This window comes from Vipera ursinii (assembly GCF_947247035.1).
Source record: "Vipera ursinii genome assembly, chromosome: 2".
Taxonomy (NCBI): Eukaryota; Metazoa; Chordata; class Lepidosauria; order Squamata; family Viperidae; genus Vipera; species Vipera ursinii.
This window is the reverse complement of record NC_139513.1, coordinates 23,088,346-23,103,825: the sequence shown is the minus strand read 5'-3', so window position 1 is coordinate 23,103,825 and position 15,480 is coordinate 23,088,346. Positions and strand designations below refer to the sequence as shown.

Genomic DNA, 15,480 nt, shown 5'->3' with positions numbered 1-15,480 from the left:
TTATATTTGACTTTATTTATTGGACTCACTTGCTACCCATCTCACCTAGATTTAGACTCTGCTGCTATGTTTTCTCAATATTGTCATTGTTTAGCAGAGATACCATTTGTTTGTAGTATCCAAAGAAAATTCATTGAGATTTTGGACCCCAAACTAAATATCATTTATTAGTAAGAACTAACTGTATAGTAAGGGATGCGGTGGCTCAGTGGGTTAGGACGATGAGCTTGTCGATCAGAAGGTTGGTAGTTTGGCGGGTCGAATCCCGAGTGCCACGTAACAGAGTGAGTGCCTGTTATTCGTCCCAGCTTCTGCCAACCTAGCAGTTTGAAAGCACGTAAAAATGCAAGTAGAAAAATAGGGACTACTACGGTGGGAAGGTAACAGCGTTCCGTGCGCCTTTGGCGTCTAGTCATGCCGGCCACATGACCACAGAGACGTCCTCGGAGAAGCGCTGGCTCTTTGGCTTTGAAACAGAGATGAGCACCGGCCCCTAGAGTCAGAAATGACTAGCACGCATGTGCGGGGGAACCTTTACCTTTACTTAACTGTATAGTTAAATCTGCAAGGAAACATTAAATTTGAGTGTCCCCTGGAAACCTTCATCCTTGAGATAAACATTTTACACAGTGATTTGTTATAATCTATTTAGATTTCAATTTTCTCTTCAATTTTCTTTCAACATAGTCAGATTTGTAAGGCTGATTTATACACATCCACTCCCACATGCACTCAGATGTTAAATTACAATTTCAACAATATAGCAGGCCATGTAGATCTTGATATTTTATTTATATGTTTCTTGTAGTTGAATGATGTTGATTTTTAAAAAATAGGTTCATTTTGATACTTCACAATGAATTGAATTGACTAGCTGCTTAATTTCAGAATAGAAAGCACATAAATGCATGTTATTTATAATTATGTGCCACATAAAAATAAATGAATAAAATATATATATATTAAATTACAATAGAGCCACTGAACTCCAGGACAGAAAAATCTTTTTAATAACTACAACTTAGCTTTTGTCAATCCTCTGTTGACATCGCCAGAGTGGTAATCGGTGGTTAGAGAAACCCGCTTATATAGCTAGATGGATGTTTAGCGATCTAGCCATGGAGCATGTGAGCAGTCCACCTGCCCTCCACCCTCCCACAGTTGGCCATCCTATTCCTAATTGTGCCGTATTGGCCAGTGTTCGTTTCAATTTTAACATTTTTCCTCCCCCAAACTGCCCCCCCGCCGGCTGCACACCTCCTGCTGCACGCGGATGCTCAGCGTTGTTGCCGGATCTCCCCCCACTCCTGGTGCCTTCCTTACTAATACACACACACACACACACACACACACACACACACACACACATATTAGTAAGAGTTTTTTGGTGAAACCAGTCTAATAGAACACCTTGGCCTACTATTATGATTACTTTTGCCTTTCAGCCCCAATCTAGGAGCAAAATCAAAATCATGGGAAGTATTAGTATCGCCTAACAAAGCCTTAGTATGGCCACACTTGGAGTACTGCATGCAGTTTTGGTCACCATAATATAAAAAAGAGGTTGAGATTGTGGAAAGAGTACAGAGAAGAGCAACAAAGACGATTAGGGGGCTAGAGGCTAAAGCATCTGAAGAATGGTTGCAGAATTTGGGTATGTCTAGTCTAGTGAAAAGAAGTAGGCGGGGCGGGAATGATAACAATGTTCCAGTATTTGAGGGGCTGCCATGAAGATGAGGAGAGCAAAACTACTTTCCAAAGCACCAGAAGGCAGGATAAGCACCAATGGATGGAAACTAATCAAGGAAAAAAGCAACCTAGAATTAAGAAGAAACTTCATAACAGTGAGAACAATCAACCAGTGGAACAGCTTGCCTTCAGACCTTGTGGGTGCCCCTTCACTGGAGGCTTTCAAGAAGAGACTGGACAGCCATTTGTCTGAAATGGTATAGACTCTGAAGCAGGGGGCTGGACTAGAACACCTCCAAAGTCCCTTCCAACTCTGTTATTCTATATTCTATGAAAAAAAAATATTACCACTTCTAATGACCAGGAAAGTAAACTGTGAAGAGTAGTTCCTTTGAAGACTTATATCTCAATTCTTTAAATTCTATTCAAATCTGTATGGTCAATAAAAGAACCCATCTCATGAAGATATAATGTAGTTGAGCTGAATTGAATTGGCTTTTTAAATTTTATTTTTATAACATTAATTATTTAAATTTAGGGGGGGGATGAAAAATATAAGACAAAACACCACAATCCACCCCCCAAAAAACAAAACAAAAAACCCACCAACCCACCCACAGACAAAGGAAACTATTGTGTAGTGGGTTTTGAAGGCAATGACCAGACCGGCATTATACAAAAATGTTTATTCAACCAAGAACAGAACTGTCAAACACTGGCAACATGCCTGCTATTTATACATTTTGCCTCTAGGGCGTCAACCAATCACGACGCTAGCTTGTTCCCACTCAAACTTGAATCCTTTGAAGTTTCCCTCCAAAACTGTTGGAGGTACCCTAGTTTTACAGCACCATAATATCGGTATTAATACATAACTGAAATCACATTTAAATAAAAATAATCCCCACAATTAGGTCCAGGAGCCAGAAGAAGGGAAGAAAGGTCTCAGATATCCAATGCTCCATCTCTGAAGACTGGCCCTCCCCTTGTCTCCCTCCATCTCTCCATCTGCTGATCAACTACCTTGATCTCCATCCATTCTACTCTAACTTGCTCAAGCTCCTTTCGTATCATGAATGGAGCATACAGATAGTCCTCAACTTACGACCTCAACTGAGCTCAAAATTTATGTTGCTAAGTGAGACAGTTGTTAAGTGAGTTTGCCCCATTTTATGACCTTTCTCGACACAGTGGTTAAGTGAATATCTGCAAGTGTTAAGTTAGTAACACGGTTGTTACACGAATCCGGCTTCCCTTTTGACTTTGCTTGTCAGAAAGTCGCAAAAAGTCATCATATGACCCTGGGACACTGCAACCGTCATAAATATGAGTCAGTTGCCAAGTGTCTGAATTTTGACCATGTGACCATGGGGATGCTGCAACGGTTATAAGTGTGGAAAACGGTCATAAGTCACTTTTTTCAGTGCTGTTGTAAGTTTGAATGGTCACTAACTAACCAGTGGAACAACCTGCCTCCAGAAGTGGTGAATGCTCCAACACTGGAAGTTTTTAAGAAGAGACTGGACAGCCATTTGTCTAAAATGGTATAGGGTTTCCTGCCTTAGCAGGGGGTTGGACTAGATGACCTCCAAGGTCCCTTCCAACTACTTCTTCTTCTTCTTCTTCTTCTTCTTCTTCTTCTTCTTCTTCTTCTTCTTCTTCTTCTTCTTCTTCTTCTTCTTCTTCTTCTTATTATTATTATTATTATTATTATTATTATTATTATTATTATTATTATTATTATTATTATTATTATTATTATTATTATTATATAAACTATTGTAAATCATGGACTACCTGTATTTACACTGTCAGTGATTCATTTAGAACAGAACCTTTTGGGCACCAGGGACCGGTTCCACGGAGAAGGGTTTTTCCATGGAGTAGAGGGTGCGTGGTTTTGTGTGCTGCCTGCATCCCATGGATGGGGCTTTGCTTGTTAGTGCTGACCGGTTGCTGCCATGCTGTGGCCCAGTACTGGTCCACAGACCAGGGTTTGGGGACCCGTGATTTAGAACACATAATTTGTCAATGTTGCTTTCTCCAACATTGACAATGGCTACTGTTTGGAATGATAATTTCCTCCTTAAGTCTGCAGTCCCAAACTTACTATCTTTTTTTTTTTTTAAAAAAGCCTTGAAGCCCTTGAAAACTGTATGTCCATTGTAAACAATAGGCCATGTTATCTTAATGGCTTTGGCCTGTTTCCTGTAAGGGTGGAAAATGACCGTCTTCTATTTGTGGCTTTAGAATCTCAATTTCTCCGCTTTAATCCTCGCATGCAGCCCAAAGACACTGGCGGATGGCCAGTCTTCGCATTTTAAATTGTGAATAATGCATTTATTTTTAAAATAAATTTGTCAAAAATTCCTCATGTATCTACAGTATAAGCATTCATGGAAAATATTAAGCTTCAGACAACTCACCCCAAATTCCCAGGGCTGCGAGGGCTGCCACAAGAATGAGGATTATAGCGCATCCAGATCCTAACAGAAAGGAATGACAGCGAGGATGTTCCAGCAGGAAATCTGCAAACACAGAGATAAGGAAAGAAACAACAAGAAAAATAAGGCCTCTGAACAGGCAGTCCTCGAGTTACAACAGTTCATTTAGTGACTGTTCAAAGTTACAACGACATTGAAAAAAGGGACTTATGACTGTTTTTCACAGTTATGAACGCTGAAGTTCATGGCCACGTGATCAAAATTCAGATGTTTGGCAACTGGTTCACACTTATGACCAGTGCTGCATCCCAAGGCCTTGTGATCCCCTTTTGCGACCTTCTGACAAGCAAAGTCAGTGGGGAAGCTGTATACACTTAACAACTGCGTTACTAACTTCACAGCTGCAGTGATTCACTGAACAACTGTGGCAAGAAAGGTTGTAAAATGGGTCCAAAACTCTATTGGTATTGCTTTTGCTAAGCAGAGCAGTTAAATGAGTCTCCTTTGATTTTATGACTCTTTTTGCAACGGTTCTTAAAGTGAATCATTGCAGTTGTTAAGTGAATCATGTAATCATTAAGTGAATCTGGGTTCCTATTGATGTTGCTTGTGGAAACTGATTGGGAAGGTGGTGATCTTATGATCCCAGGATGTTGCAACCATCATAAATACATGTCAATTGTCAAGCACCCAAATTTTGATCACATGACTGTGGAAAATAACTGGAAGTAGTGAGGAAATTTAAAAATAAAAATATATGTGCTTTTAGTATTATCGTGTAATCATATTTTACATTTTATAATAATCACTTTATAATCCAGACATGTCAAACACAAGGCCCGGGGGCCGGATCCGGCCCGTGAAGTGGTTTCATGTGGCCTGCGAAGGCATCCTGGAAACAGTGAGGGAACGGCCCCCACTGCCTTGGCCCTGGCCCAGAGACCCTCCTTCTGCCAGAGACCCTCAGATCTGTCCCACTCCTGCCCAGGCCCCCATAGGCACCCTTGATGCAAATGATGTAGAGCTGGCCACGCCCACCCAGTAGGCCATACGCACTCTGGCCACGCCCACCCACTCGGCCATGCCCACCCAGCCCCCTGAGGGCAACCGCAATGCCGATGCGGCCCTCAATGAAATTGAGTTTGACACCCCTGTTATAATCAATTGCCTGAGTAGATGCTTTGAGTATATGAGGAAAAATACAGGCCTCAAGTGGAGGAGGGGGAGAACAGGAGTTACCATAGGGCCCAGTGTGAGTCACCATCTAGGAATTGTTTTTAAGTACCTTCTGGTGCCTGGTACCCCTGGCAGGTGTAGTAGAAGATGGGAGACATCTCTCCTCTAGAATTGATAGTAGGGGAGGGATCTTATTAGTATAATGTAAGCAAACATTATACTAATAAGATATACTAATAAGATAACTAATAAGATAACAGCGTTCCGTGCGCCTTTGGCATCTAGTCATGCCGGCCACATGACCACGGAGATGTCCTCGGACAAACGCTGGCTCTTCGGCTTTGAAACGGAGATGAGCACCGGCCCCTAGAGTCGGAAACGACTAGCACGCATGTGCGGGGGAACCTTTACCTTTACCTTTTAAGCAAACAGGGGCAGAGATAATGTATTCTGTTTAGGCGCTTCTGATAGATTGTAACCTCCAAAGCCTAAGCCAATGGGGCCATGGGGGAGGGAATGGGGCGTCACCAATAGGATGTATAATAATATGTGATTTTGGAATTTGGGGCTGTGGTTCAGTGCTTGGCTACATTGCAATGTTTGTCTTCCTGAATCCACCACGCTTTGCAAACCGTTACTTTTTAGACTTTGTTGTGAAGTTTAATAAACTTCTTTTCTATTTGTAACTCAAACGAGTGGATTTCAATGTGTGACTATTTTTGTGTCTAACATGACCATGGATATGTTGTAACAGTTGTAAGTATGAGGGCCAGTTGTAAGTTCCTTTTTTTCTGTGCCATTGTACACTTTAAATGGTTACTGCTAAGCTTGTAAGCCGCCCTGAGTCTTCGGAGAAGGGCGGGATATAAATGGAATTAAAATAAATAAATAAATAAATAAATAAATAAATAAATAAATAAATAAATAAATAAATAAAAGAATGATTATAAGTTGGAGACTACTTGTACTCCCAGAAGTAGGTGGCCAGTATGTATTTGTGTGTACATATCCTATGTATGTATGTAAGTGTCTGTGTGTGGATGGAGAGAGAAAGAGAGAGGAGAGGAGAGGGAGAGGAAGAGAGTATTCTTTATTGGCCACATAAGGAATTTGTATCTGGTGCATAAGCTCTCACTGTACTTGCAAACAACAAGTGATAAGCCATAAGTCATAAATCATAAGATTTAATTATAAATCATAGGATATAAACAATTTATAAATGATAATATCAATAGAAGAAGTTAATAGGAAAGTTGAGAGGTGAGAAAAATGAAAAGATGAGAAAGATGAGAAGATGAGAAAGATGAGTCTGGAGGCCAAAACATATAAGGAACGGCTGCTGGAATTGGGTGTGTCTAGTTTAATGAAGAGAAGGACGAGGGGGGACATGATAGCAGTGTTCCAATATCTCAGGGGCTGCCACAAAGAAGAGGGAGTCAAGCTATTTTCCAAAGCACCTGAAAGCAGGACAAGAAGCAATGGATGGAAACTGATCAAGGAGAGAAGCAACCTAGAACTAAGGAGAAACTTTCTGACAGTTAGAACAATTAACCAGTGGAACAACCTGACTCCAGAAGTGGTGAATGCTCCAACACTGGAAGTTTTTGAGAAGAGACTGGACAGCCATTTGTCTGAAATGGTATAGGGTTTCTTGACTGAGCAGGGGGTTGGACTAGATGACCTCCAAGGTCTCTTCCAACTTTACTGTTATGATTATGATGAGAATATATTCTAAGATGGCGGTGCCTGGAATGGCTGCGACTGCATTGGCTCTTGAAGGCGAATAGTTTTGGGAGGGATATTAAGGGCTAGTATAGGCCACATGATCAGGAAGATTTTAATGTGTTATAGCAACATGGTGGAACTAATATAACATACGACATACGACCAACAATCTTTGCTGGCATGGCGAGTTTCTAGTTCTTTTGGAACTGTTGATGACACCGTTAAAACTTGTTGGCACTGTTTGAATCTGTTCTACCAGCAGCAAGATCTGACTGCTGGCCTAGTGATGGATTGTATTGCAAATCAGGGCTGTTTCCAGAGGAGGAGAGGACCTGGAGCTTATGGAGTGAAGGAACTGGATGAGGCTGTCGGCAGGCCCAGAGGAAGAAAGAGAGGCTTTTGGAGGACTTGGTGGCAGCGGCAGCGTGCTCCAGGGGCGAAAAGAAGCAAGGCCTCTTAAAGGAAAAGGTGGAAGAGTCAGGATCAGAAAAAGGAAAGAAGTCGAGGTTGTCAGAATACAAGCGAATTTGAGGGCTAATCCACATGGAGCCCCATTTCCATCTGTCCTGTTTGCCATCGCTCACTCCCTAGAGACTAAAATGGACAATGTGAAATTTGAGTGGGCCACGAACAAGGAGTATATATCGGAGGTGGTGACCCTTTGAGAGCTGTATGCAACGAAATTTTATTTTGATGTATGCTGATTGGTGTACATTCAAAGTGACAATAAAGTTATCATCATCATCAGAAGCTGACAAAGATAATAGCAATACAGCCTACCGCATGGGTAAACATCTTTAGTCATAAGACAGTGCTGAGTTACAGCATGGAGGCAGAAACTATCTTTGTGTCTAGTTGTTTTGGCATGTAACGCGCTATAGTGGCTTGACGGGAGAAGTTGAAACAGTTTATTCCAGGATGTAAGGTGTGGATATTTATATAGAGTGAGCCTTGGTGGAGCAGTGGGCTAATGCCTCCTTAAGTAACACCAGCTGCCTGCAATTAGTGCAGGTTCGCATCCCACCAGGCTCAAGGTTGACTCAGCCTTCCATCCTTCCGAGGTAGGTAAAATGAGGACCCAGATTGTTGGGGGCAATTAAGCTGACTTTGTAATAATGCCGCTTGGGGTGTGTGTGAAAGCCCTAATAAGCAGGCATATACATAGAATGAAGGCTACTGCTAAGCTTGTAAGCCGCCCTGAGTCTTCGGAGAAGGGCGGGATATAAATGGAATTAAAAAAAAAAAATCTTTAAAAAAATCCTTTCCCTGGCTTTCTTCCATTGTGGATTACTCTTTGTTTACTCTTCCCTTTTCACTTTAACAGCAAGAATAAAGCATTAGTCATCATTGTTGCTAATATCTCAAGAAAAAAGGGAGACTACGAAAGTAACTAATTAATCATCCCCTAAGTGAAATCTTACTCACGTCCTTGCAGCTGAAAAATATCACTGGAGGAAAAGTGTTGAAAAAAATCTGAGAGTTTGGTTCTGGGACCCATTACAAATTCCTAGAACGGGTGTCAAACTGCCAGCCCACAGGCCGGATGTGTCATGGTGAAACCGCGCCCACCCCATTGCCGGCAATGGAAAAAAAGTTGTGATATGTCGCGACATGTCACGTGACCCCTGCCCTAGAAGGACCATATGCTCAGAGGCATGCTGTTCCTACATATTTCTACCTCATAATCTGCTATTCTGCAACTATTTCCAGTTGATGACCCACAAATTCTAATTTTAAGTTAGTTGACCTTAACATCTGGCTTGGCTATGCTGGCTTTAACACAGTCACAAACAAATATGCAATTGATGGAAAATGAATCTAGATTTAAAAGGAAATAATGTACACAACTCAGCCTTGACAGTTTAATTCAGCATCAAATTTCTTCCTTCCTCTCATATATTTGAGTTAGTCATATCAGGACCATATCCACCACAGAATATTTTGAAAGGAAAAAATGGAGGTGTAAGAAATTGGTAGTAAATGTTTCACTCTTCATTATGAATAATATTTTCCCCAAAATAATATATTTATACATACATTTGTATCCCACCTGCCTTGTATTAATAATTAAGCAAAATAAGCAGATGTATGTTTCTTTTCCTAGCCATCATGTCCTTAACTCTTTCACTGGCAACTTTAATTTTCCATAAATTTTTGTAGTTCCATTTTCCCCTTACAGTATAATAAAGTTATTAAAATGCATTGAAAAGTGTTAAACATTTCCATATTTTTCTAATGCCCTAACTATAAATAAATAATTTGCTTATAGTGTTCAATAAACATACTCTGTAAGCTGCCTGAGTTCACCATGATCGAGTTGGGTGGTCATATAAATGTTCTAAATTAATACATAAATAAAAGTTTTAAATTAATACAGTTGTGGGGTCCAACCTGGGGAATGGTCTGGAAGAAAACTGAATTTTTAATCTTGCTTCACCTTCAGCATTTTTGAATCTGAATGTCTTGTCAGTTAAGCAATGGAAGAATTGAGGGGCACCATTTGAGTTGTAGGGCAGGGGTGTCAAACTGCCGGCCCGCAGGCCGGATGCATCATGGCAAAACCGCACCCACCGCAGCTCCAGCAATGGGAAAAAAGTCAGGATATGTCACAACACATCATGTGACATGGCGAGTTTGACACCCCTGCTGTAGGGCATCAGTTGATCTTAATCCGGCCTTCTATCCCACCCTTATTCTGAAGAGCAGAAGAGGCTCCAATAGACTTCCCCTTATTTTTAATTTCACAGAAATCTGTGAAGGAGGAACTGGAGAGGAAGTGAGTGGTCCAAGCTGGAGAGTGAAATCAGAGAGAAAAAATAACTCAAGGCTGAAAAGAGAAAGCGGTTCTCTGGCTGGCTGAGGATCTGGAAAACCAAGTTCCCTTCGGAACAGACCTGGGGGCTCCGTGCATTTATTCTGAGTCTATCTGGGCTCTGTGCTGAAGAAAGGTTCAAAGGAGCCGCTTCCATTAGCAGCATCTCATGGACTGCAGCAGGAGACCTCTCTGTCTCTGAGGCCTCTGTGCATGATTATGGACTCTGAAGACCACATTGTAAAATCTTAAGGAGGACCCCTGTGATAGTCCTCTCCAGTTGTGTCTTTCGTAGCTCAACTAAAGTACAGGTTGTCCTCGACTTAAAATCATACATTTAGCAACCATTCAGTGTTGCTGTTCAACAATTTTGAAGCTGGAGAAACTGAGTTACAACTGGTTCTCACACTTATGACTGTCACAGCATCCCCCAGACCAGTGGTGGGATTCAACCGGTTCACACCAGTTCAGTAGAACTGGTAGCTAATTTTTTGTTGCCCAGGTCTAGAACGGAGTTCCAGAAATGGCATCCACACAGAGAACTGGTTGTTCACATATTTGAATCCCACCACTGAGCAAGGCCCATGATTTTCTATTTGGGCAATTGATAACTGGCATGCATTTATGATGGTTGCAGCATCATGTAACAACTATGGCAAAAAAAGGTTGTGAAATCAGGCCTGACTCACTTAACACCTGGCTTGCTTAGCCATGGAGATTCTGGTTCTCGTTGTGGTGATAAGTCGAGAACTACCTTTCAGCTAGCTAAGATTTTGTTTTCTTCCATTTTGAAGATTTAAGCTCATCCTTACTATAAAATAAGGGATGAACTAGCAACAGAATGCTTAGTTTAAACCATGAAGTCCTTTCTCCACATTGAAAGTATAACTCTTGCCATGTTATTTTCTATATTTAATTTGGCCTTTTCTTTCCTACAAAAGAGTAACAAAGAAAGTTTGCTTTCTTCATAACCATTGTTCATACCTGCCTACTGTTTCTGATGATCCTTCTGTATCAAAGAAATCTTTTCCCCCCCAGTCTTCCACAATTTGATGGCTTCAAATATTTTGGATTATAACTACAGGGCAACAAAGACTTTGTTGGTGGGGGACCATAGTCCAAAAGACTTGGTGGGGAAGGCTGAATTATTCTGTTCTAGGAATTTTGCTGTATTGGTAATACTAAAAACACTGGAAACATTACATGTTAACTTTACATTGTAAATGTATAACTGATCTCTCTGTCACAAACACAAAATTAGAATAAAACTCTGTGTGTGAGATAGAGAGACAGAGACAGAGATAGATAGATAGATAGATAGATAGATAGATAGATAGATAGATAGATAGATAGATAGATAGATATACATACACTCACACATGTACATACATATACTCATATGTATACAAGCATACATATATACATATCCTCATGCGAAAGCCCTGGAGACAAAGTATGGAAGATAGTATGTTATTTTAAAATAAAGTGATTTATGCCATGAAACACAGTAGAATGGAAAACAGACCTTTTTTAGTGCTCATCACTAATTATGGAGCATTCCTAGAGACAAGCATTTAATCAGTTGTGGGTGCTCCATCACTCGAGATTTTTAAGGAGAAATGGGACAACCATTTGTCTGAAATGGCAATAGGTCTTCTGATAGAGCAGAGGCTTGGACTAGAAGACCTCCAAGGTCCTTTCCCATTCTTTTATTCTGTTACCATGCTGAAAATAAGAAGCCGTGCCTTGTGGAGCAGTGTAAAGGCTGAATGTGTGAAAGGTGGGATCGTACAATGGATTGCATCAATAGAGAAGCTAACTGGTAGAAACCTCATCAAAAGAGAAATTGGCAATTACATTCCTTCCCTTATTCCTGAGATCCCCAAGATGTCTGCATTGAGACCATCAAAACCATCAACTTAGAAGCCCCTCCCCATGACTATAAATAATCTGTAGTTTACCTTGCATCTGAGATTGTTTGAGTCTCCTTTGCATTCTCTTTGGCCGGTAATTTGAGTAGAAGGCATCTTCTTGCTTCATTGTTACTCCAGCTACTAGTTTAATCTGAAGGAGTAACAGCACTTTTGTTCCATCTCTACTTGGTAGGAGCAGCAGCCCCAACCACTGTTATCTGGAGGTGGGCTACAAGATCGCACAGGAAGTGCTGTGCGACCAGCGAGAAACCAGCCCGCTTTGCTTCTAAGGCTTCTTTTATTTATCAAAATATAAGAGAACTTTCTGTTTCAAGTTGAGGGCAGCAAATTCATTTATCAGAAAGGAGGAAGCGAAGGAGGAATTTCAGTCTTCAGCAACAAATCAAGGCAATTGATGCTTTCTCCTTTTGAGTTTCCCTTCTCATTTGTCCTCCAAATAACTTCTCATTGCAAAGCCTTCAGGAATCTTCCTTTTGGTTTATTACCTAACTGAATCCACACCACAGCAAGCCATAATATTTGTTTTGAGGACCTGTATACTGCACTAGCCAGAAAGAGGGCTGAGAAAATATCTACAGACTCCTCACATCCAGGACATAAACTGTTTCAACTTCTCCCCTCAGGACGCCGCTATAGGGCACTGCATGCCAAAGCAACTAGACACAAGGATAGATTTTTCCTCTATGCCATCACTCTGCTGAACACCTAATTCCCACAGCACTGTCTTAGGCCTAGAGATATTTATCCATATAGTAGGCTGTATTGCTATTATCCTTCTCCTCATCTTTCTCTCCTCATCTTTCTCATCCTCCCTACTACCTTCTCCTATTGGTATCTTATGATTTATCACCTGTTGTTTGTATCTTATGATTTATGATCTATGGCTTATCACTTTGTTATTTGTATGTAACTGAAAGCCTATGTACCAGAGACAAATTCCGTGTGGGTGCAATCACACTTGGCCAATAAAGAATATTCCAATTCCAGATTACAATTACATTAACAAACATCACCAACACACCTTCCTCCTCCTATTTTCCCCACAACAACAACCCATTGAGGTAGGTTGCAATGAGAGTGACTAGCCAAAGTCGCCCAGATGGCATTCATGAACTCACAGTCTCTCGCTTTCTGGCTGGTGGCATTAACCACTAGGGCAGAAAACCTGGGAAGTAGCATTTCAAATCATTCCAGAATTAATTAAATGATTAATTGTCTAAAAATGAGGAAGTTCCTCTTACAGCCTCCAGGATAATGTGTTTACCTCACACACCATTAGAGACTTTCCTGAAATCTGTGTTGTTTTTCAGTGAGTTGGACAGATAACTTGGATATTCAAGACCAAGTGAAGATGCCACATTGGAAGGCTGACAAAAGCAAAGTCCTTCATTACAGAGAAGCTTCTGCTAACTTTTCTTTCTGTTGTGGTTGGTATTCAGGATTCTCATTTGCAGTGCTTTTTTTTGTAAAAGAAAAAGGTGCCGGAACTCACACATGTCATACAACCCGCCTTGCCTACCCTACAAGGTTCCATCCAAAAAAAGGTGCTGGAACTCCATTCTGAGCGGTCTATGAGAAAAAAAGCCCTGCTCATTTGTGTAAGAACCCTTCTGAGATATTTCCTTGTGGTTTCACACTTCAGATGATGAAAAAGAGCTCATATTTACTTTGTAGCCTAAAGACCAGACTACAATATGATGCACTCCATCTTGAAAGAATGAAGACGGGTATATGACATCAAGCCTGTCTACTTCATGACTCCAAGTTTGGCTTTGTCTTTTAATAATTACTTCTGCCGATTGACTTTTGCTAGGTTTATGTTGAGTAAAGGCTAAGAAGCAGAATTTGTTTTTCTGAGCTGAAACACAATAAACGGAAACATGCCTGTCTGGGGTTTTATTATTTATTTATTTAAATCCCACCGTTATAATTTTGACAAATAATTCAAGGTGGTGAACACATCTTCCTTCTTCCTCCTATTTTCCTCACAACAACAACAACAATCCTGTGAGGTGGGTTGGGCTGAGAGAGAGAGTACCTAGAACAAAGTCACACATCTTTTTCCTATAAATCTACTGGGGATTATTTCATCCAACTGGTTTTTAATTCTTGTCACGTTCAACGGTTACAACCGCTTTCAGGGGACGAGAAGTGAGAGGGTGTTACGTTAGCAACACGGTTGTTAAGTGAATCTGCTCCCCTTGTTGACTTTGCTTGTCAGAAGGTCACAGGAGGTGATTGTAAGGACCTGCCTCTGTTCACCCTACCAGGAAAGTAGAACTCTTGAAATGTGCAGCATTTCAATAGGAATTTTTATTGGCAGGTACAGAGAGAGGAGATGTAGGCAGGTGTACCCCCATCTTTCCTGGGTTCATCTACATCTCGTGATGGCAGGTTTATGGGGTCTGGGTTTCCTTCGTAATATTTTCTCTTTGAAAATATTTAATTGTCAGTTTTCTTTTTCCAATGGAAATTGCCCACTTGTTTCGAGGTTTGGGGTAATTCTGATGTGTAAAGTGTTTCCTTTGGGTGCTAAAGGCTAGCGATCTCTCGCTCCTTTCTCGCTGCCTCGCAGTTTTTCTAGCCATTGATAAAATGTACCCCATGTTTTAAACTAAAGTATTGCCATTCTTCCTAGCATTGAAAGTTGTAGATTTTTCCATTTTTCCAAGTCTAATTTTGTTTTAATAATTTTACGTAGTTGTCTTCTTTTATTCTTGCAGATCTCGCTGTTAAATAGATACCCAAATATTTGATTTTCTTAACTGTTTGAAGGTCTGTTTTTTCTGACAGTTGATTTTTTTGTTTATCTGTGAGGTTTTGGGTTACCTCTTTGGTCTTTCCCCTATTAATTTTCAGTCCTGCCACTTCTCCAAATTCTTCTGTCTTTTTCATAAGCTGGAGGCTCGTCTCAAGCAGTTCTTATAATATAAAAACCAAATCATCCACAAATGCTCGTAGTTTATATTTTTCACCTTTTGTCTCCATTCCTTTCATTTCTGAGTCTTGCCTAATATTTCTATTCAACACTTCCAGTGTTAATATAAATAATAATGGGGATAATGGACATCCTTGTCTTGTGCCTTTTTAAATATTAAAATGTTCTGTAAAATCTCCATTTATGATTACTTTAGCTGTTTGTCTAGGATAAATTGTTTTAATTATATTTATAAAGTTTTCTCCAAACTCCATTCCATTTAGTTGTTGAATCCCCAAGGCATTCCTTTCACACCCCAAAGAGGATACATCAAAGCAGATAGAGGAAGCGTTGTACATGCACCACAAAGCCCCCTTAGCTTCCCCACCCCCAAGAAGAGAATGGCAGAACAGGAACACATAAAGCCAGGGGATATAGCGAGGCCTCGACTTCCCTACTGTCACTGATCCCTAATAAAAGTATCCCTTTGAGACAATGCCTGTTTCAAGAGTTCTGCTTTCTTGGGTGGTTAATTGAAGTGGGACCTTACAATATAGCAGACATGTCAAACACAAGGCCCAGGGGCTGGATCCGGCCCGTGAAGTAGTTTCATGTGGCCCCCGAAGCCATCCTGGAAACAGTGAGGGAACGGCCCCCACTGCCTTGGCCCTGGCCCAGAGACCCTCCTCCTGCCAGAGACCCTCAGATCTGTCCCACTCCTGCCCAGGCCCCCATAGGCACCCTTGATGCCAGTGATGTAGAGCTGGCCACGCCCACCCAGTA

General features: G+C 40.9%; 1 protein-coding gene across 1 annotated transcript in view; it reads right to left on the bottom strand.

The window, feature by feature from the left end:
* LOC310634785 (killer cell lectin-like receptor subfamily B member 1B allele A) overlaps positions 1-11,886 on the bottom strand; it is a gene marked incomplete at both ends in the record, with an annotated part of 34,346 nt that extends 22,460 nt beyond the window's left edge. Inside the window, 2 exons of the mRNA XM_083353321.1 lie at positions 4,116-4,217; positions 11,808-11,886. Of these exons, the coding sequence (XP_083209447.1) occupies positions 4,116-4,217; positions 11,808-11,886 (181 nt within the window). The remainder of the gene's footprint in view (positions 1-4,115; positions 4,218-11,807) is intronic.
* Positions 11,887-15,480: the final 3,594 nt, after the last annotated feature.